We start from the raw sequence: 22,030 nt of genomic DNA, 5'->3' as shown, positions 1-22,030 counted from the left end.
TGAGTAAACCGTTACATCATTTAATAATAACTGGAGACTTCAGAAACTGACCGGAAATGGGAAAATCAATTAATTGCTGTTTGCATGAAGATGCTTCAGCTGTACAGATAAGTATATACTTTATCTGATATTATATGTAGATAAGTACATAACGCTTGTCACGCGTTGGTTACAGGAAAAATGTAACGTTTTCTTTTGTTTATCAATGATTTCGTTGAATTTAATGAATGAAGTGCTGATGCTTAGTACCCTAATCAAATCCTCGTAATACTTCCGAATTAATCCATATTTTTTTATCGAAAACAAAGATGAGGTCACTGATGGCAATAATACCAGTAAGCTTGTGACTGCGAACCTAGATAAATTTGGAATTTTCAAATAAAAAGCAGGTAAAGTGATGAGAAACAAAAATGATTGAATTTTCAAAATTCATGGTTTTATCCTACACTTAGTAGCGAATACTCTCTTATACTTAGCCATCTCAATACTTATTTTCCTTGGTCACGAAAATTGAATGCTTATAATGTATATTCTTAGTGGCATTTACGATTATTTTTCCAAGATTTGGCTGACTTCAAGGGCTTGGGGAATTCAAGGGAAATTAAAATAAATCCTTTTTTAATAACCGGCTAGAATAAAACTAAACTCCCTTCTGATATCATATTTACATAGATATCTATGGAACTCATTCATATTGTACTGAAAGACAAAACTAGGTGTGGTTACGGGCGGGAAAAAAGATTAACGACTTCTTGAATCACGAATGATGACGAATGGCAATATATATTTGGTTTGCTTTGTGCGATATAATATACTGATAAACCAAACATTTTTATCAAACAGTTTTAAAAACAACCTCCCTTACTCATAACTAGATCATTCTCAGATGCTATATAATAATCATTGCTGATAAAACTTAAGACACTTATTTATTATGTCATTTATGTGACACATAATGTTCTTTATATGATTCAACTCGTTCTCATCATTTTTCTGTTTGCTCCAAATATTTGTCGATCACACATAGTTAAATGTTTATCATGCCGGGGATCGCAACTGCGACAGGTCGCGAACTGAGCATTTGGCGTTTGAAGCGTTTGAATTAAATTATGAACACATTCATAGTAATAATCCAAGCAATATGCAAGTTAACGAATTAAAAACATCGGGTAAGATAAATCTTTTCAGGTGCTTATCTGGAAATATTGTCTATAATATTATTATTTTAATTTGATTAATTGATAATAGATAGTTGATGAACAGAATATTATCTGACCTGTCTGACGAAATAGAGTGAAAATACACAAGTAGTTGTACATAACTAAAATGTTAATAATTAACATAAACGCTTTAATTGACTATTTTGACACTACAGAATACTTAATACGTTCACAAGCCCCAATTTTTTATTTGTTTTTTTTTAAGTGTTCGGCATTGTCCTGCCTGGAGAAGATCGCATGGTCTCGACGTGCGATGAGTTCAAACATCCAGATCTCATCAGAGTGTAGTGGCTTCTTAGGTTTACGCGAATGTTAGACATTGAAATAAAACTACTTTTACGGATTTACCAAACCCAAGAGCAGCGCTGCAAGACATCAAGACACAGTGAGCTCATACTGCGTAGGTCGGACCACAAATAATTAATTAAAATATGAAGGTAGAACGAGCAAAATCTTCTGTCTAGACGAACGCCATCTCAGTCTGCCCGTGACCATGATACCTGCAAAGGCGTCGAAACGTCGATAACTAAAATCTAAAATTAAACCGCGATAAAATCCGTAAAAGTAGTTTTATTTAAATCTCATCAGAGTGTCTTATTTGAATCATATAATCAAAGCAACAGATGTCTTTTGAGTGTAATCGGTTACAGGCGATGCGTCGACGCGAAAGGGGCGCGGGTTAAGATGGGCAAGGGTTAACACCAGTGACACAGCACTCGGCTCCACCGCAAAAATTGTGGATCCCTGTAAAAAGCCATCGTTAAAGCGGCATGAACGCGACGCCAGTCTTCGAGTGACGGCTGCAAACGCTGGGCATCGCGTGATCTGTTAGGACGCCATCAAATGAAAAACATCGCAAAATCATGCGATCGCTCAAAATTAGATTTTTTGATTATTAAATATTTGTTCCAGTGTCTTATTTTTACGTGTGTTAGACATTGCTTGATTTATTTACGTTTATTTTTCAATCCACAGAATATTTTCATGGGAAGAAGCCGAAAAACCGATTGGATCACAAGATGTGATCTACGAGGAGCTATTCACCCCTGCTCTAAGAAATAATATTCCACAACGTAATATGTATAATAATCCACAATTCTCACACAACGCCATCTACAAGTTTTATCTCAAACTTGCTTAGTTTAAATAGGTCGGTAATGTGAGTACCTAATAGATAACTATTGGACATACTTATAAATTTTTGAATGCATACTAATAAAGATAAGTTACAACCAGACACAGAAGAAATTATCGTGCTCATCACACACTTTTTTTTCTTCGATGGGAATCGAACCCACGTCCTTCGGTATAGAGGTCTGGGTCACTACTCACTAACCACTAGACCAACGGGCAAGTCGAAACAGAAAAAACAGACCTGGAGATCCCATGATTCCCAAGGGAGCATTTTTTAAATTATACAATAAAAGTGGATTACCTACTTAAAATCTATATCTTTACCTACTCTATACTAATATATAAAACTGAAGATTTGTTTGTTTGTTTGAACGCGCTCATCTCAGGAACTACTGGCCCAAATTGAAAAATTATTTTTGTGTTTAATAGACCATTCATCGAGGAAGGCTTTAGGCTATAATCCATCACGCTGCGACTAATAGGAGCGAAGATACAATGGAAAATGTGAAAAAACAGGGCAGGTATAAATCATAACTTATATCTTCTACCCACGGGGACGAAGTCGCGGGCAACAGCTAGTATAATAATATGTAGGATAGTATGTAGGATCAAATAAAGCTATACTAATGTCATGAATGTTTCTTTGTTTTTTATTGTAGGAGGTGTTAGATTTTTTATTAAATGAAATCTTTCGTACTGACCTCTTTTCAAGTACGTATGCTTAGGTAGACCTGACTTCATCAGCGTAATACGAGTGAAATCACCGAATGTCATTTATAACACTTAAAGCTAATGCAAAAGATGTTTTCTCTTTTACATTAGCTATTATGTTCAAATTATTTGATAGTAATGATAAATTAAAACATTAAATGATTTATCATGATGGTTGCCTTAATAACGCTCTATGCTAAACAATTAGATATTATTATCAGACTCTTATTAACCAAATTTATATATTTAATTAACATTCATACTTATTTGGATTAGGTAATACATTTCGTCTGACTTTTCTAGAATAGTACGATCGAGAATATTGTACACAGCTGTATTGACGTGTTTGTTCCCCTTTAGCGCCGGTAAACAATAATAAACACACACATACTGCACACATTCAAAGAACTGTCACAAGGTCGTTAGCCCTTTAAGTCCGCTACTCACCACTAGATGGCGCTCATACAAAAGGTATTGATCGCACTGCGGACGTTTCGGGAATTAACGAGACAGAACTACAAAGTTCGTAGTCAAGCCCCAGCTCTTTCTCGAAGCGTACTCTCGTCGCCGTTAACAGGTGGCGTTGTTGTCGACTGCATATAAATACGGCGAGAGCCCGCGAAGCCGGCAGTTGATTACTGAGAAAGTATTCAGAGCATTGCAAAGTGTAAACCAAACGAACAAAATACGCCAAAATGTCTGTGATTCCATACATGCACGACCTTGAGAGGCCTTTCCGTATGATTGAGAGGGAATTCTTCAGACCTGATAACTTCTTCGGCTACTCGCCACTCAACCAGCTGATGTTACGTGACTACGAGAATTCGTTCCTCAAGCCCTGGGAGGACGCCTTCAGACCATGGGAAAATCTACTCAAACCGATCGAACAGCTCTCTTCTGCAATGAACCGGCTAGCTGTCAACGAAATCGGGCAAATATCATCTGACGACGAGAAATTCCAAGTCAATGTCGACGTGCAGCATTTCGCTCCCGAAGAAATTGATGTCAAAGTTATCAATGGTCAAGTGATTATTGAAGGCAAACACGAAGAAAAAGAGGATCAGCATGGATATGTGTCGAGGCGGTTTGTTAGACGATACGCTTTGCCGCAAGGGTGCTTGCCGGACACGGTGGAGTCAAAACTGTCGTCAGACGGAGTCCTGACCATCACTGCACCAAAGGTCCTCGCCATGCCATCAACAGGAGAAAAGATAGTCCCCATCACGCACACAGGACCCGTCAAAAAACAGCTGTCTGAAAAGTGAAATGAGTACATCGCGATCGTTGCACCTAGTCTGTATATATGTATCTTTATGATTTTTTTAAGACTGATTTGAATCTGTGCTATAATTATTAAGTTTATTTGAAATAAATACATTTCTGTGATCATATTCATGTGTTTAATTTCATAAAATGGTAGGGTGCCTTTAAAGATTTATGTAAATAAACTGTTTGAAATGCATTCTTTTGAAAACATTGCCTACCTTGTACCTACATACATATTGTCAACCTACTACGTAATGCCCCACTCTATTGTTAGAATTTATTAATAAAGATTGCAAAATAATTGTATGATTAAAGAAACATGTAAATAAATGCAGGAATATCATTAATAATATGTATATAAACATCTTTTAAAATAATAAATTTTCATCCTAACACAAATTAAAGGAACTAGAAATCAAACTCTAAAATAGGTCCGAAGCCCTGCCAAAATTTGATCCGAAAACAACTATGTGCTATCATCAAGTCAATGTATTTATAGTAATTTTACATATATTATTTATCTACGAGATTATTCATAGAACTAGTCCATTATAAGGTACTGACGATACTTCTAGAAATGCTATCTTTAGTTTTCTTCAGTAGCTTGCGTGATATCTTGGTATTGTAGTAAAAAACAGCTTATTATAATTTTAGATTGAACTTGGTACTGAATTACAAACAGTCTTTTACATAAGGTCCACGCGAAATTTATGCTGTTATTACATTTTATGGCCCGTATAAGTTATCATAAAAGGATCCACCTGCGACCTGCCATAGAATATTAGCGTGTACTCAGTTGTTCAACTTATTTAGATCAAGGAGTTCGAGTTTAGGGCACGAATCGATATTGGGTACTAACGCTCTCTTATCATGCACTGGTTTGTTTATTATGGACTGGTTTTACTTTCAAAATCAGAAAACCTTATCAAACCATTTTTTTCAGCTTTATTATTTTCCGTGATCAACGTTAGGTTTGATATTAGCACGATTCTAATAATTTTGAAATAATAATTATTGTGATCAAAAAATTGTGTCGATCTTCAATTCTTGCCATTATATTGATAATTATAGCGCCTTGTTTAAATATTTTTTTTAATTATCATCTAGGATATTTTTTTTAAACGCCTAAGGAATTAAATCCTTGTGTCGCGGGGGATTCCACAAACACTCCACTCACAAGCACAGACACTAAACAAGCATTTGTGGATCACACAAACGTTTGTCCTACGTGGGGATCGAACCCTCGACACGTCACTTACTATGTAGTTTAAAAAATGAATTAATTTAACATGTCACAAAAAAGTAAAAACAAATCTCACAAAAAAGACGATAATTTATTAATCAGTTCTTTATACATATCAAATGGTATTAAAAATCTCATCGTACAAACATAAGTTTATTCAACTATATGTCAAGTTGTTTTATGTATCACTGGTAATTTATTTGTCATCAAAGAACGAAGAGCTATTCTTGCCTTGGCCCTGCATCAAGTAGTTATCGCTTGTTTACTGCTGTCCGTTCTCTACGGCAGCCTTGACGGGTGGTTCCCCGTCACCTGCTTCATTTTTTGACCCATCAGGCTGTTTCTTCACTGGCCCTGTTTGGATGATCGGAACAACCCTCTCGTTGGACGTTTGCGGACTTTCTAGAGGCGCAGTGACTGTTAAAACGCCATCGGAGGAAAGCCGCGACTGCACTGCTTCCACACAGCATCCTTCAGGCAGCGGGTATCGTCTCGTAAACTGGCGCGACACCCATCCATGCTCGTCTTTCTTCTCGTCATGACGAGCTTCGATCACCACGAAACCGTCGGAGGTCTTCACAGAGATGTCTTCAGGCGCAAAGTGCTGCACGTCCAAATTAATTTGGAACTTGGCCCTATCAGATTTAATAGTCGAGCCGACGTCTCGGAGCATCGACGAGATTTGTTTCCAAGGCCTGTAGTAGTCAGTGCTGTATTGGGGGGACACCACAGCTAGAATGTCTTCGGGCGTTAGAGCTAGTGCGAAATGTTGGTCGGGTAAACGCCGGGCGCGTTCCATATCGAGAAGATACGGTAACATAGACATCTTTCTTGATATTATTTTCACGGAAAAAAAGAAATGCCGGCGAACGTCAGTAATTACTTGTTTGAACAGCGCATGACGTTTTGCGCAGGTAGATACACGCACAGTGTGTTTGGCCAGTTATGGATAAATGTTTAGCAAAAAGTTTTTACGTTTTAAGTAAATAATATTTTTTTAATTTTGAATTGAACCAAGTGAGAACACTGATCCCGCTTAAAAATGCAAAAATATTTTGAAGCGTTAGTACCTCTATATTTTATATTTCATCAAGTTTGTAAGTCTTATTGTAAAATTCACAGTGGGGTTAATTTTAGTTTAAACTATTAAATATCGAGTACTCTTTCTTCATTTTGGTTCTAAATATAACCTTCTAAATTATTTAAAACAAATACTTATTATTGTATTTGTATTTTATTAAACGACACACGCATTTATAATTTTAATCCTTATGCCGGACGGGGTTTCACAAACATTCAAGATACATGCAGAAACACCCAGTAAAAGCGTTCAGGGATCACAAAAATGCTTGTCATACGCGGGAATCGAACCCGCGACGTCATGCTCAGTTGGTTTGGTAAGTACTGACCTCTTCCATTCTGCTTTTCGTATTCGGATGAACAGCAAAGCGCCGATCCTTCTTAATTCAACTAAATTATCCCTCAATTGTTATTCCATGCATGATTGGCTACATCATTGGATGTTTTGTCAACATGTTTACAATGAGCGTATGGTGGTCAGTGCATTCAGTATTTGTGAGGTTGGTTACTCTATTAGTAAGCCATAAATAGGATCTTTGGGTTAGACACGCCTATATGTATTCACTTCTACTTATATTATATTTCCAATTTTACAAGAATAATGTCAATCCGGTTAGAAATCATTAATAATATACTTTTCTAAATACTATGTTCACGTTCTGAAATATTGATCTCTGTTTTAAGCGAAGAGCTATTTCAATCAATATTGTAGTGCTGAGGTGTACTCGCGTCTCTTTGATAAAGGGTAGCAAGTGACCGACAGCTACTTCCAATACTCAACCTAATATTCACTACACTTAAGGTGGAAAGTTAAATGTAGAATTGAATATGAAGATTCAGTCGTGTTACGTGTAGCCGACTTGCCGTACCAACCACAGCACATATTGGATTATACATGATATCAATTACATGCAAATTGACATAAAAAGTTCGAATAAAAGTATTGATTAGTGCGTATTGAGTGTTGAATGCAATGCGCATGTCCTAAAGCTTCAATTAAAATTACACTGCATACTTACAAAAAGATTTTAAATTTCCACAAGAACGGGACTGTCCAAAATATGCTAATTCTTAATATCTGTAGGTCGACATTCGTACCGTTACCAAAGTCCTTTACTTTACTCTTTACTATTGATAGTTTTACTGGTGGTTGTTTTTACTTTTTTTATAGCATCTAGCGTCATCATCATCATCATCATCAGCCTATCGCACTGGACATAGGCCTCTCCAAGTGCACGCCACTGAGATCTTCTCGCATCCAGCTCCTGCCAGCCGTCTAGCGTGGCAATGTCTAAAACCGGGGATTTTTTTACCTTTGGACTTTTTCCACTCTGAAAAAAGACAAGAGATATCTCTTATCAAGACTCTTACCAGCTTAAACCAACCTACGAGTACATTGCACCTAAAAATACGGGCAGGCGGTGCAAACTACCGCGGTAATGTATAAAGCCTGCCTCAACATGTGATGTATTGTGAAACACAAACGTATCTGCTCACGTCGCGCGCTAGGCGTTGGCCGCCACAGCTGGTAGCCGTATTGATCTTGAACTTCAGATATGACGCCGACGTTCAATAAGTCACCGGTAGCCGTATTATTTACCTACATAACAATACCAACATTATAACAAACGGGATCTCGATAAAGATCAAAGAAAATGTTACTTAGTGCCTCTCTGCCACAGTTCATTATAGTCTGAATTTATTGTTAAAGTATCAGTCTAAATACTTCAAGCAATAATCGTAAGAAACTCAGTTGAATGAATAATAACTCCTTGTAAAGTATGACAACAAACCTTTTTGGGGTTGATATAAAATAACAAAAGAGATTGAACATTAAAATTCAAGAATAAAAAAATTGCTCGCAACCGGTATAGAGAGACCGGAGTGCAAAATAATCCCTGCCAGTACCACTTTACATCTGGGCCCTTGCTTCTATATCTAGGTATAAATATAATCTTTTTACGTATTTGTGGGAATCATAAAAACAGTAATTCCCACAGTTAACCCGTTTAAACGATTTGGTGGGGCATTACAATATTCTATGTTTTGATGTACATATTGATAATAAAAAACTCGAATTCTGGTTGATTGATTAATGTTATTTCATAATTTCTAGGCAATATTTTTTTTTCTCTATAACTAAAAGTACCTAGGTACTTAATTACTACACGCTGCTTCATTTGATTTTATGTTACAGTTAAATAGGTACTCGAATTTCAGTCAACAAACTAGGTTTAAATGCATAAAACCAAAATTATCAAAGCTGCCCGACCGTACTAATTCTTCATTCAGTCACGAATTTTCTAGATAACTTGTATATCTACCTATCTTACTCGTAAAGTTCATTGATCGTACACAGGACTTTTCTGGAACATTGCCCGTGTCCGATGCACTTTCCAGAACAAAGGTTCCGCTATTCGACACCAGACGTCGCTTCAGTCAAACAGAGGTTATGAACACTCGGTTGTGGCAAGGAAATGAACAATAACGTTGTATATATTCAATTCAGATTATAATTAAGTTGAAATAGTATTCTAAACAAATTTGAATTTTTGATTCAATATTTGTACCATTAAATTTTGTTATAGTGAAAATTTCTGTTGTTTGGTTTGCCTAGTAAATATAATTATTTAATTAAGATTAAGTTTACTTTCTATTTTGGTATTTTGAAAGTTAGAAATAATATTTTTAAAACCATTAACATCCACATCCATTTAAATTTTAACACAAAAATGTCCTAACCTGAGTGTATTTCACATATACACGTAAATATATTTTACGAACGGTGAACGTTCGTAAAATATATTTCAAAGCATTAATAAGGTATTTAGAGAAAAAAATAACTATGGTTAAGAACATTATTTTTTACCATGAAGAAGTGAAAACATTAGCTACATTTTAAAATGTTGCGAACTCCTGACATCCGATAACATACACGAACGCTCGCGTACTTTCTAGACGTCACGTTCGAGACGTTTCCGCCAGTTACTAGATGGCGCTGCGGCGATATAAATACGAAGCCAACTTTGAACCGGCATTCAGTTCAATATTGAAGAGCGAGCTAAAGTAATAAGTGCTAACCTGAGCAACAATTTGTGCTAAGCGCATTTTCGAGAGTTTATTAACTAAGAAGTATTATCTAAATATTTAAAAATGTCGCTATATCCTTTCTACATTGAGTACGAGCGCCCAAGACAGCCGCGCCGGCTGATGGACCAGCATTTCGGCCTGGGATTGACGCCGCAAGACTACCTCACCATCATTGCCAGTCCTCAAGCGAACCTGCAGTACTACAGGCCATGGAGAAACATGCAAGCAGCGGCACAGGACGTCGGCTCCTCAATCAAAGCAGAGAAGGACAAGTTCCAGGTGAATTTGGACGTCCAACACTTCGCGCCAGAAGAGATATCAGTCAAAGCTGTTGACGGCTACTTAGTTGTTGAGGCGAAACACGAGGAGAAGCAAGATGAACACGGCTACATTTCTAGAAGTTTTTCAAGGCGGTATGCTCTACCTGAGGGCGTGGATGCCGATCAGGTGACTTCAAAGCTGTCGACTGATGGAGTGCTGTCAATCGTGGCGCCGCTAAAACCTCCTCCTAAGGAATCAAACGAGCGAGTTGTCCCCATTATTCAAAGTGGCCCAGTCAGGAAGCAGAACACACAAGAGCAGCAAGGCTGAACATTCCAGATAGCATTTATTTATTGGTTTAATTTCGCTGTTGTGATGTGTTGTGATTTTGTTTGAAGTCTGAAATAAATGACGTTTTAGTCATTAAGTGTAATTTCTTGTTTTAATTATTTTGTAATAACTTCTAACGTAGTTTAATTTGAACTTATTGAAAATGTAATAAGGTACCTTGTCAGTTGTCACATACCATATTTAGAATGCAATGTTGATCTCGATTAGGTCTGCGACCTACTTGCTAAAAGCTTTTATTAATTTTGTATTAAATCTTCATGAACATAAATACCTGTCTTTTCATTTACTAAAAAATACGAAGGTATATTTTATTAAATCCTTCGACTACTACTCACTAAATTTATGTTCTATCTACCTGGTACACAATTAGGTGTCAAAAAATATGATAAAAAGTATAAAAACTCACTAATGTGGCTTCCTTACTACGATATATTATTAGCTCTATAATTTAATTATTAACGAGCCGGTATAAACAACAATATTCCATTGCAAGTTAACATAACTGTTTTTTGCTAACAGCGCCATCTAGCATAAACATATTAAACTACTTAGTCACTCGTTAACTATCCAACTATGGCACACACCTGCTAGTATTACGCTTTGACTACAGATGGCGTTGTAATAAATTTAAGTAATGTTACTAGAATAGGGTGGGCTTTCCACTAACCTTGTATGACCGATATTTTTTATTTTACATCTTGACTTATTATAATGAAATCAAATATTTTATAGAATGTTATATTGGATAAGAGGATAAGAACACCGAGCAAATTACATTATTATGGCGTCTTGACGTGAGAGAGGTAGAATCGGCTCTACTTCTTTAAAATCACGCCATCGATCGGAAAATTACTCCGCAGATTGGGGCTTAACATGTCTGAAATTACTAGACTGTAATAGTAATTTTTACCGAATTTCAACATGGTTAATCTGCTACAATAAGGAAAACGCAACTGTATTAGGTACCGGTATGTTTATTAAACTATATAATCAGTCGGCGAACCGTTAATGATATGTTAAAAAAAATGTTATGGAAAATATTTTGTTTTGATACCTATATGCATAATTTACTCGCTGTTGCCACGTCTTCGCTCGCCGGGATTTCGCTTGCACCTGCATAAATATTAGGTACTCTCATTAAACATGGGTACCTAACACTCATGTGTTAAATTGACTTTTAATCCAATGTGTAGTGTACCTCCATAATAAAAATGATTGAAATTAGTCCAGCCGTTTGGGCGTGACGAGGTACTAAACATACTGACACACACATAGACAAATACTATATTTTTTTGTGATTGAGGTTTATTTGTTTCATTTTTACTTTTTGTTACTTGTTGTTGATTCATACTTCTGCGGTCTATTTATACGGGACCCTCAGTGTCGCGAGCCCGACTCGGTCTTCACCAATTTTTATCTCTGCGGTGATGAATCATTATTTTAACGAAACGAGCAACACTTAATGTAACAGACTTATTTGTTAATTACTCAATTATTGGAAGTCGTCAAAACCGTTTTTCAACGTTTTTCTAATTAAAATTACGCGAAACAAATAATTGTCATTGATTCTGATCAAGGGCGGATTTTCCTATAAAATGGGTAGGCTTGGGGAAAGAGCGAGAATTTTTTACATGTATTCGCGTCTTTTGATAGAATTTCTTCAAGTAGTTAACTTCACTTGCGAATGCAGTGTAAGAAATATAGCACAGCTTTCTATCTGGGTCAAAATATAAAAATAAGCTGGTTGACATAGATTCATATCCATCCAGAGTAGATCCAGTTTTATACTTAGCAAAATTATACATTAAAAGTTAAAAAGATCAAAGTCACTATTGACGTGTGAACTCAAGAACCTGTGTCCATAAAAAAAAACCCCGAAATAAACACGGCGATACTATTCTATATTTTGTGACGGCGATTACGGTTATTCCCTAAAAATATGTTTTTCTCACCAATTTCTCTAGTTCATTTAGTACTTCTTTTATGCTTAACAGCGAATATGAGGTATCTTTGGCAGACCTAGGCAAAAGCATCAAATTTGTCCTATTAATTATACCATCAAAATAGTTGCAGTAGTATGAGCTCTGAGTATGTGTCATCAGTGTCATTGTGGGTCTTTTTCTATAAATAGTAGTAGCACAGCAAATTTTTACCTTTTTATCCCTAGATCAAGCTGGTCCGTACAGGCGAATGACTATACTAATACCACAGTAGCATACTGGGCTAATACCCCTTCTGTAATATGTTTTTTTATCCAGGTCTCTGTTACTGCTTGACTTAAAAGATGTTCATCTTCGCCCTAAGTCGAACTTAATAACTACTAGTAAATACTTTATTTTTATCTTGCAGGTCTTGCAGGTATCTTGCAGGTCTCCCCAAATACTATGGTGAAACTAACTTTAAACTAAACCAAAAATAATAATAATAAAACAAAAGAAATATTATTGTACAAGAAATACATCGCTCCTTGCTAACGAGAGAAACAAAACACTATCCCGTTTCCACCACAATTGCAATAATATTTCATTAAGAGCGTTAACATCTCAACAAGACTTTCTGACCTGCTACTGTTTCACCTAGTACTTTATATGTAGGAAACTTTATGTTAAATTTAGGTCTGTGTAATCTATAGGGTGTTAAATAATATAGGTATCTCAATAATAACATGTCGCAGTTTCTTTGTTACAATAATGATTCATTGACGGAAACAGATGTCATTCCAAGATTTTTTGTAACCAATTTTAAGCTGAACATACAAGTGTTATGCTATGTCTCTTACTCATACTATCGCATTTATTTTCAACGCGACTTTGTCTAAGATGATTTTGTTTTTTTTCGTTGGCTGACTCATCCCAGGTAAATAGGTTTTTGAGCAATAAATACCTAAACATTTCTAGCACATTGTAAATTATACAAGTTGCTAGAAATGTTTATGTTTACATACACTTCAAACTCCACATTTTAGTGACATTATATTGCAGAACTCTAACTACAAAACAATTACTGCATCGCAATAATTATTTATCTATATTGTTTAACTAAAAGAAAATATTCCTTATATCGTTGGATATAAAGTACAAATTTAACAGAACTTAATCGACTAAAGATTCTCAGAAAATCCACGACCTCATGTTCAGAGCAGACGAAACTGTTTGCTCAGTCCAGAATATGATAGCGTCGATAACCTATGACCCGTCGTCCGGACATATAAAACGCAGTGGTCACTCCCGCGCTCCAGTGATTCACGAGTTTTTGTAACAAAATGATCGCATTACTGCTGTTCGGGCTGATTGCGGGCGCATGCGCCGCCCCGCAGTTTGACTTCGGCGACCGTTCCTCCTTCTCACAAGGCTTACACTTTCACCTACGTCCGTACACAGATGACAGCATCTTCAACACACAGAGATTTTGGTCGGACCTATCAAATGAATTGAAGGAGTTGGATGACATGCTGGCTGCCCTCTCACGTCGCTTCCCCAACCCCGTGGCTCAAGAAGGAATCGAAGGTAACGAATACAAGATCATCATCTCGCTGCCAGACTTTGAAGAAAAGGACATCGTTGTGAAAGCCCGTGAAGGACTCTTGGCGATACAAGCCAGCCACAAGTACGAGGCAGGCAGCGAGCGAAACTATTTGGACGTAAGGACTCTTCCCACGAGCGTGAACGTCGCCGGTAACTGGATTTTCGAGAACGGAATCTTGAGGATCACATTCCCGTTGAAGGAGGGAGCTGTAACTCCTGAGACTGCTCAGACATCCACGGAGCAGGTAGCAACCACCCAGCAACCAATATTCGAGGGCAGCCGGGAGGAAATTGAGACGAACATTAAGGAGACCGATCAAGACGCTGATGTCGGTCTAGGCAGAGGTGACAACGATAAAGAAAACGAGCTGAAGACTAACGAGATCCCAGACGCGAACAAAGTAGAGGCCACTACGTATGCCGTGGACTTGAAAGACGAAGTTGAATTTGTACCGGTGAGATATAGATAGTGATTTTGTAAATAAAGATTTAAGAAATTCTTTGTGAGTTTCCTTTGTGTTGGTGAAGTAAGATAACGCAGCATGAGCATTAGGAGTATTAATAATAACGTTGGTATAGAAAGTAATTACATATACGGTGTTTACCTAAGATGTCTTCACATTTTTGCTCATAAACAGAGATACGTGACGTCACGATTAGCTATCGTGGACTAATTAAAGACGGTCATTATGGACTACTTACTGATCTATATGCTGTAATTAGCGCGTATTTGTTGAGATACAATAACAAACATTGTTTTATCAGCGCTCCGAATTATCTAGAAAGTTTATTCCGTGGCCAATGCAGACAAAGAAAGCATGAAGTGTTTGTCTTTTTCTTTCTATTGTTTTGCTAAAATTGTTGCGGATCAAACTCAAATAATCTTTTGAGTTTTGACCTTAAAATATAAATAATCTTTTGTTTAACGAAAAACGTCACTTGGTTGACGATAATTTTTTTTTCTAAATACCAAGAAATGATGATATTATTATGTAGGTAAAAAAAAACTTCTTGACAATCAAATGTGTTATTTACTCTATCTTGAGTAAAGAGTGAATTTCAGCTAGTGCAAAAATTTGGAGGTGCAATCGCAGTTTTCGAAAGGTGTGAAAAATAATGTTATGGCGTGCTAATGAAAAAACACATCCGAAATAAATCCAGGGAAGTGTATAAATCTTCTATTCACGTTCATATACTTCGAAATGAAAGGATAAGTATTAATAGGGCATTTAATTATGTTGTTGTTTTGATTAGTAGACGGGGAAGTACCACGTTAAATAGGTTGAAATGAGAGGTCGTGGTCACATATCTTAACTTTATTTATTCATATTTGATAAACACATACCTACGGAATCGTAGCTCTCATATCGACCTAAAAACTTGTTATTTTACATAGTCCTAAAACAACTTCTATTATTTGTTAATAATTTTGGATTTTGAACAAATTCCCCGGCAATAACCCACCACAAGTTTTCTAATCAATCGAAGTTAAGAATTCTCTAGATTACTCGTTAATATTCCCTTCCAGTTCGTTTTCTTTAGAGTCCCCACTCAAGTATATAATTATTTCCAGACTCGGTTATTTTAGACTACTTTAATCACACACAACTCTTAAACGGCTCAACCGATTTTTGTAAAGCATGTCTAAAAACACTCGCATATTATTTACCTTAAGTACAAGTATGGGAGCTACGATGCCACAGATAGACAACACGTTAAAGTTATAAAATCTTTTTTTTTTGCGTCGGCTGTTAGAAAATAATGCTTCAATCACGATACGATGTACAAATTCATATTATTATTTTTTGCAAAATTTCGAGTAGCTGATTGCAAGGAAGAGGAGCAATACCATTCTACGATTATTTAGGAATCTACACATGTTTTATATTTTGGGTTTTATTTTGAATACGATAAAAAAGGAACTCTCTCATTGACCAAAATATTTCTATACATAGTATTTTATGATCTTAAAAACGCTTTCTTACGAATATAACATAAATGTATGTGCTACATGCAATATTAACAAGTTATAATGGTAAATCATATGGCACATTAGTGCTGAACAATCATTGACCCTTGATAGACTAATTTACGTCCCTATTATGTTTGCTTTGATGTGTTATGAAGTAGTTCAGTAGTAAGTACATACGTCCATAGTAGACCGCTTTAGGCCAAACTGAAATCTGATTTGAAATTTGACTGTTAATGATTGTGGAATGTACAGTGCGTACATGTACACGATAAGCAAAGCCTTTAAATTTTTCCATAAATGTCTCATAAGACAGTGGTTATCTGTACCTTTCACTCGCAGGCAATCTTCATAACATGTCATCATAACTTCTCATTCGCTTTGTAAGTCTTAACTGTTGCGTGAATATACTAGATTTGTATGGTATGTCATTTATACAGTAGATAGATAAATCATGAAGTTGTTAAATTCAAAGTTATATTAAAAGCAGAAGTTGAGAAAAAAATAACAAATCCCTTTATTACTGAACTAAAAAATAGTTCAAAACAATAACAAATAATAAAAATACTTCTACAATTTCATTTTGATCATGATTCCTTGCTTCAATTATCTGGAGGTCGCTCGGGTGATACATTCTCATCACTGGCAGGGCCAGGAAATCGTATATGATCCACGGAGGGTCTGATTTGCGAAGGTCGAAGATGATCAACATAAATGTCAGTGTCATTAAAAGCATAATGTAAGGCTTGATCCAAGTCTCTCACAAGATCTTGAGCGTCCTCTAGTCCAATGGATAGTCTTATAAGGGTGTGTGTTATACCAAGTTCCGTTCGCAGTTGTTCAGGAACAGACGCGTGGGTCATTAAGGATCTGGAAATAAAATGACTGGCTATTTAAATAGCATGGGACCAATACATAGTATGAACCCAGGGGATAAAACAATAGGAAATATTTTGACGACTCTTCTTGTAAGGTGTGAGAGTTTTTTATTTTTGTAAACATTTTATATAACTAGCTGTTGCTCGCGACTTAGTCCATGTGGTTTTAAAGATATAAGGTACAATTTTTTTAATCAGTTACGTTAATAGTTTTAAAGCAATCGTAAAATGGAATTGCTCTAGACATGATTTTAACGTAGTTTTAACCGTTAACGGAGGACAGGAAATTTTATCTTACAAAAGCATTTTTTGTGACAAAAAATGCTTTTGTAAGATAAAATTTAGTTTCGAATTCTCCATAAGGCACTTTAGGCCAGTGCCTAGGGGCCCACGACGACCAGGGGCCCAGAAGTCCCGATTAAGAAATGAAACTAATAAACGGGGATTGTAAAAAATCCAAAATTGCGTTGCTGTTGTATGAAAAAGGGGGGCCCGAAACGAACTGTGCCTAGGGGCCCTGAGATGGTTAATCCGGCCCTAATTTTGTCCCTCTTTTCGTAGCATATAAAAATGCTGCTCTGCTATCAATTACAGTGAAATGTAACGTATCCTTCCTCGACAAATAGCACTAGACTATACAACACAAAAATATTCTTACAACTCAAAACAGTAGATTAGCGCCTTCAAACAAAGAAACTATTCATATTTATAATACTAGCTAGAATACTTACGGTAATTCAGCTAAGCTCTCGTATCCTCCCAAACTTTCAGCTAGAGTAAATATTTTCAAGCCGCTCAACAGCTTCTTCGAGTGCTCTAATTCACCGGCGTGTCTAAAACTGAACACACCGGAATGGCCAGCCGTTTGTTTCTTGGCTATATCATGACATTTATGAGATTTGAGACCTAGGAGTACCAAATAAACCGAAATTAAGAAGGTTGTATAAACACGAAATGTTCGAATAAAATGAAGAAAGAGGACTGCTGCTGCTTTGCAAAACTAACAAAGAATAAAAAGTTTTCTTAAAAAATCGAATCCGAAGTCACGGGGCTTCCACAAATATTAAAATAACATGCAGAGTCCACATAAACTCAAAACAAGAGTTCGTGGATCACACAAATGCAGTACGTAGAAGCAGTTGTGTGATCCTCGAACTTCAATAGTTTGTTGAAGTACCTGGATGCATAACCTCTTCAATCAATGGGTGCCTCTCTAAATACCGCGCTACTATCATTGAAGTCTCCCTGTGTTTCTCCATTCGTAACGCTAATGTCTTCAAACTTCTGTTTACGAGGTAACAGTCGAATGGTGACGGTACAATTCCCATTGCTGCAAAATGTGATACAAGTGTATAAGTTAGTTAGTAGGCTTCAAGCTATGAGAAACTCCTTACTGCATCCTACTAATATTATAAACGCTAGACGTTTGTAAGTATGGAAGGATGTTTGCTACTCTTTCAGGCAAAAACGTCGAAATTTAGTGTACAAATAGCGTATTACCTAGATTTTATCCCAATCTTATGTCAATGTTCCCGTTGGATCGCATTCGATCGTAGACAGAGCCGCTGGCATTTTAGGCTACTATAAATAGTAGTAGTATAATAATGATCTTACCATTTTGTAAAAACCTAAGCTTTTCAGCAACAGCTTGTTCATCAACGACAGCCGCTCCCATGACAACGTCAGAGTGACCATTCATATATTTTGTTAGCGAGTACACCACGATATCAGCTCCAAACTCCAATGGCCTTTGCAAGTAAGGCGTCAGGAAAGTGTTGTCCACCACCACAAGGATAGGACCCCGGCGTTTGACTATTCTTACTGTGTTCCCAATATCTACCACTTTCATTAGAGGATTTGTAGGTGTCTCAATCCAGAGCATCTAGAATAAAAATCGTTAAAGAAAATTTGTGTGAAGTCGGGAGAGATTACAGTTCGTGCCAGTATTTGAAAATTGGCCACTAATATTTTTTTCAAAGAGAAATTTTCATTTAGCCCGTAAACGTAAAATCAAAAATTGTATCTGATGTTGTTTTTATTTGGTTATTTTTGGATCTATATACCTTTGTCGGGCTTTCAACTTGGGTCAATGCTATCTTACTCTTCGAGTTGTCAACATTACCTTGGTATTATCTTGAAGCGCATTACATAAAACTCCCAGATCAGTTATATCTGCAAACGTTACGTCAATTCCCAACCTTGATATGACGTTTCTGTAATTCCAGTAAATTAGATGTTTTAATTTTAGTTTTATGATTAAAATTCTCGAGATAAATGTATTTGTTAACCTAAACAGAAGACTTGTTCCACCGTAAAGTTCATCCATCGCTACGATGTGATCCCCTTTGCTAAGCATCGCCACAATAGATGTGATCGCTCCAAGGCCAGACGCAAAAGCAAAACCATGATTTCCCCCGTCAAGCGCCGCGAGACATTCTTCCAAAGTATTCCTCATCGGATTCCCAGATCTTCCATATTCGAAGCCCTGAGAAGAAGATATTATTCAGTAAGGTGAATTAAACGTAATTAGAAAACCTGGACTTAGCCATTTAGCACCGCCAACTCGTAGTGAGCAAGCGTAGCAGTAAATGTTCTATCTTCTCCGTTTAAAAATTGATTTGACCATTTTAAGCACGTAAAAAGGGCACTGCAACAGGACAGATATATTTTTGATTAATTACCGCGAAAGTAATATTTGCTTAACATGACATCATCGGTTGAAGTTTTACTTTGAAGGACAAATATAGTATCTCTTGCTTTGTTTAGAGCTTAACTGCGTGTATAGCTGAGTGGTATACTACTTGGCTATCGCTAACGCCAAACCTACAGTGCGCAACGTGTCGCGAGTTTGATTAAGATCCCTTTTTGAGACAGACATTGGCGTAATCCACCAATGTTTCTTCTAAACCTGGGTGTCTTGTGCTTGTGACTTGACTGTTTGTAAAACTTCCCGCGACACTAGGATTATTTCTAAGTACGGGAGTATTTTGCTTATTATAAGTAAAAAAATATACATTTGCAGCCATACACTATTTTCGAGCCAGTAAAGTGTATTATCAAGCCTCGTCACCAAGTTGTATGGAGTCAAATAAACAAGTCTCACAGAGTGCTCAGCAGGCGCAACTTGTTTGAACGTGGTGGATGTTACAATGGGTGGTACTACCGCTGCTGACTTCCATTTTTCTGCTTCTTGGCCGGCGTGAATGGCTGTAGTCGCGAATCCGGATCGTGGCTTCAAAAATCCTCCCGGCTTCTAATACATGAACTTATTTGTTAAAAGAATAATTGCGATTGGAAACTTAATAATTAAATACCATTAATAAAGATTGATGTGCATGCAAAGAATTTTATGAACAGCATTGGTCTTGCTCCGACATTTTATTTCATGCTAGACACACATCACTAACAGAGGTCCATCCATCCGAACAAACTTTCACGTTTAAATAATATGAGTACGATTTTCTTATGTTAGAATAAATAAAGAGGACTGCTCTAAATGTAATAAAAAATATTTTAGTATAGGCCAATAATGAACTGATATAAAAGCCTCCGTTTACGACTGTAAATCATCATCATTGGCTTAGCCTTTTCCCAACTATGTTGGGGTCGGCTTCTAGTCTAACCGGTTTCAGCTGAGTACCAGTGTTTTACAAGGAGCGACTGCCTATCTGACCACCTCAACCCAGTTACCTGGGCAACACGATACCACTTGGTTAGACTGATTGTTAGACCCTCAAGCTTCTGACTACTTGTAACGACTATGAATAGGATCCGAAATTAATTAGATTTTTCCACACTCACCCTTGGTCCATCCATGGCTGTTGTTTCTCGACGGGCTCAATGAAGCATTTTTCACAAATATTTTCTGTCACTGCGACACTGTTTTGTAAATAAATCTTGGAAATCCTTACCGCCGTTTAATTTTCTCTCTAACTTATGAGGAACGATTAGCTATCTAAAAAATTGATTATTTGTCAAGAAATTGAACTGAAATTGAATATATATATTCAAATTATTGAATACGTGATTACTTAGATACCTGGTCAGCCAGCTTCTCAGATGAGTTTTTCACTCCTCTTTTAATCTGAAGACCACTCGTTGAATGGAAAAATACTTGGTATTTTATTTTTAAATAACTTTCAGAACAATTCTTCTGGAATTAAAGATTGTACAGTAAGTAGGTAGCGCCCTTGTTTATATTTGTATTATGTGAAGTTTTTTAGAATCTTTTGTGTGAGTATATAAATTAAAGAAGAAATAAAAGCTGTGGAAGGTATATATTAAATAACACAAAATTAATTTAGTAGCCCAAAGAAAGTGAAAATAGCTTAATTTGAAATTGTCAGTCATCTGTCATGATTTATGCTGTCCCAAATTCTGAGCTTTTCTCCTGTGTTTCTTTTGACGCATCCACGATGGCTAATGTGTTTACATTTCGATATGAGAGTATCATTCAGTTAAAAGAAGCGAAAAAATTACTATCAGCATCAATTTCCACGAATAACATTAACGGAATTTCCAAACTGCGGATAGGCACTCGCAGTTCACATTAAAACGTCGTCTTATCGTTTCATGTTGATAACCAATTAATTCCTAAGTAAACATGTTAATGATTTAGTAGTTATGCAAGTTACTTTGTGAGATGTACATAGCAGAGACTTCTTGCTAGTTTTACTTCATTATCAACGCCATCTATGGAAACTTTTCTAAAACGTTTACACGGGTAGGTTATCATGTTCTCATGATTTGTTCTAGTTCTTCAAATTTCGGATAGATGGTACTAAAAACCAAAATGTAAACTTTACAAATATTACTTTTATTGCATTTTATCAGCCATATTAGGAGGCACGATTTCGTTATTGACAGGGAAGATGTCATTTTTGGTGCTTTGTACTTTAGAATGTTATATTTGTATGTAGTACTAGAATGTCATATTAATAAAAGTTTAAAAAGTTGGACGAGAGACGGTATCGTCCTTCATTGAGCTAAAACCCGACCTAAGAACAGTGAAGATAGAAGACTTCTGAATTACTGGAGGGTGTTGTTACAGACTGTACTGTCCGCCTCCCAAGGCCACCCTACTCACAATGGGCCAATTTTGATCGTAAGTGCGGAAAAGGCAGCCTACAACCAAGTACCCAGTACCATAGCGTAAGTATGCGTGATAAAAATTTACGCATACTATACTTTACGGATACTACTTTATTTTTGACGTGTTTAAACTTCAATACTTAGTTGAGTATTTAAATAGTCCTAACCAACGAAAACTATACTCATATTTCCGATCATCCTTAGCAGACAAA

At 36.5% G+C, this 22,030-nt stretch overlaps 5 protein-coding genes across 6 annotated transcripts; 3 read left to right on the top strand and 2 right to left on the bottom strand.

The window, feature by feature from the left end:
• The first annotated feature begins 3,666 nt into the window (after positions 1 to 3,666).
• LOC113502014 (protein lethal(2)essential for life-like) lies at positions 3,667 to 4,442 on the top strand. The gene has a single exon (XM_026883371.1). The coding sequence runs from the start codon at positions 3,761 to 3,763 to the stop codon at positions 4,328 to 4,330; it is 570 nt and encodes a 189-aa protein (XP_026739172.1). The 5' UTR covers positions 3,667 to 3,760; the 3' UTR covers positions 4,331 to 4,442.
• Positions 4,443 to 5,646: 1,204 nt separating this feature from the next.
• On the bottom strand, positions 5,647 to 6,487 carry LOC113502015 (protein lethal(2)essential for life-like). The gene has a single exon (XM_026883372.1). It carries the CDS (start codon positions 6,398 to 6,400, stop codon positions 5,837 to 5,839), a length of 564 nt encoding a protein of 187 aa, XP_026739173.1. The 5' UTR covers positions 6,401 to 6,487; the 3' UTR covers positions 5,647 to 5,836.
• Positions 6,488 to 9,671: 3,184 nt separating this feature from the next.
• LOC113501995 (protein lethal(2)essential for life-like) lies at positions 9,672 to 10,624 on the top strand. Its single transcript, XM_026883344.1, has one exon. It carries the CDS (start codon positions 9,808 to 9,810, stop codon positions 10,333 to 10,335), a length of 528 nt encoding a protein of 175 aa, XP_026739145.1. The 5' UTR covers positions 9,672 to 9,807; the 3' UTR covers positions 10,336 to 10,624.
• Positions 10,625 to 13,584: 2,960 nt separating this feature from the next.
• On the top strand, positions 13,585 to 14,380 carry LOC113501975. The gene has a single exon (XM_026883307.1). It carries the CDS (start codon positions 13,619 to 13,621, stop codon positions 14,348 to 14,350), a length of 732 nt encoding a protein of 243 aa, XP_026739108.1. The 5' UTR covers positions 13,585 to 13,618; the 3' UTR covers positions 14,351 to 14,380.
• Positions 14,381 to 16,375: 1,995 nt separating this feature from the next.
• Positions 16,376 to 20,703, bottom strand: LOC113501889 (cystathionine gamma-lyase-like). Of its 2 annotated transcripts, none has more exons than XM_026883188.1 (8): positions 20,529 to 20,703; positions 19,831 to 19,980; positions 19,016 to 19,212; positions 18,850 to 18,940; positions 18,342 to 18,609; positions 17,905 to 18,057; positions 17,459 to 17,633; positions 16,376 to 16,719 (listed from the first exon to the last, which is right to left on the bottom strand). In XM_026883188.1, the coding sequence occupies exons 1-8, from the start codon at positions 20,541 to 20,543 to the stop codon at positions 16,452 to 16,454; spliced, it is 1,317 nt and encodes a 438-aa protein (XP_026738989.1). In that variant the 5' UTR covers positions 20,544 to 20,703; the 3' UTR covers positions 16,376 to 16,451. The 2 variants fall into 2 exon arrangements, with proteins under 2 accessions (XP_026738989.1, XP_026738990.1); XM_026883189.1 differs by having other exon boundaries at positions 19,891 to 19,980.
• Between the last annotated feature and the right edge of the window lie 1,327 nt (positions 20,704 to 22,030).

The sequence above is a fragment of the Trichoplusia ni genome, chromosome 16 (genome assembly GCF_003590095.1).
Source record: "Trichoplusia ni isolate ovarian cell line Hi5 chromosome 16, tn1, whole genome shotgun sequence".
NCBI classification, from domain to species: domain Eukaryota; kingdom Metazoa; phylum Arthropoda; class Insecta; order Lepidoptera; family Noctuidae; genus Trichoplusia; species Trichoplusia ni.
This window is presented reverse-complemented; position numbering and strand designations above follow the sequence as displayed.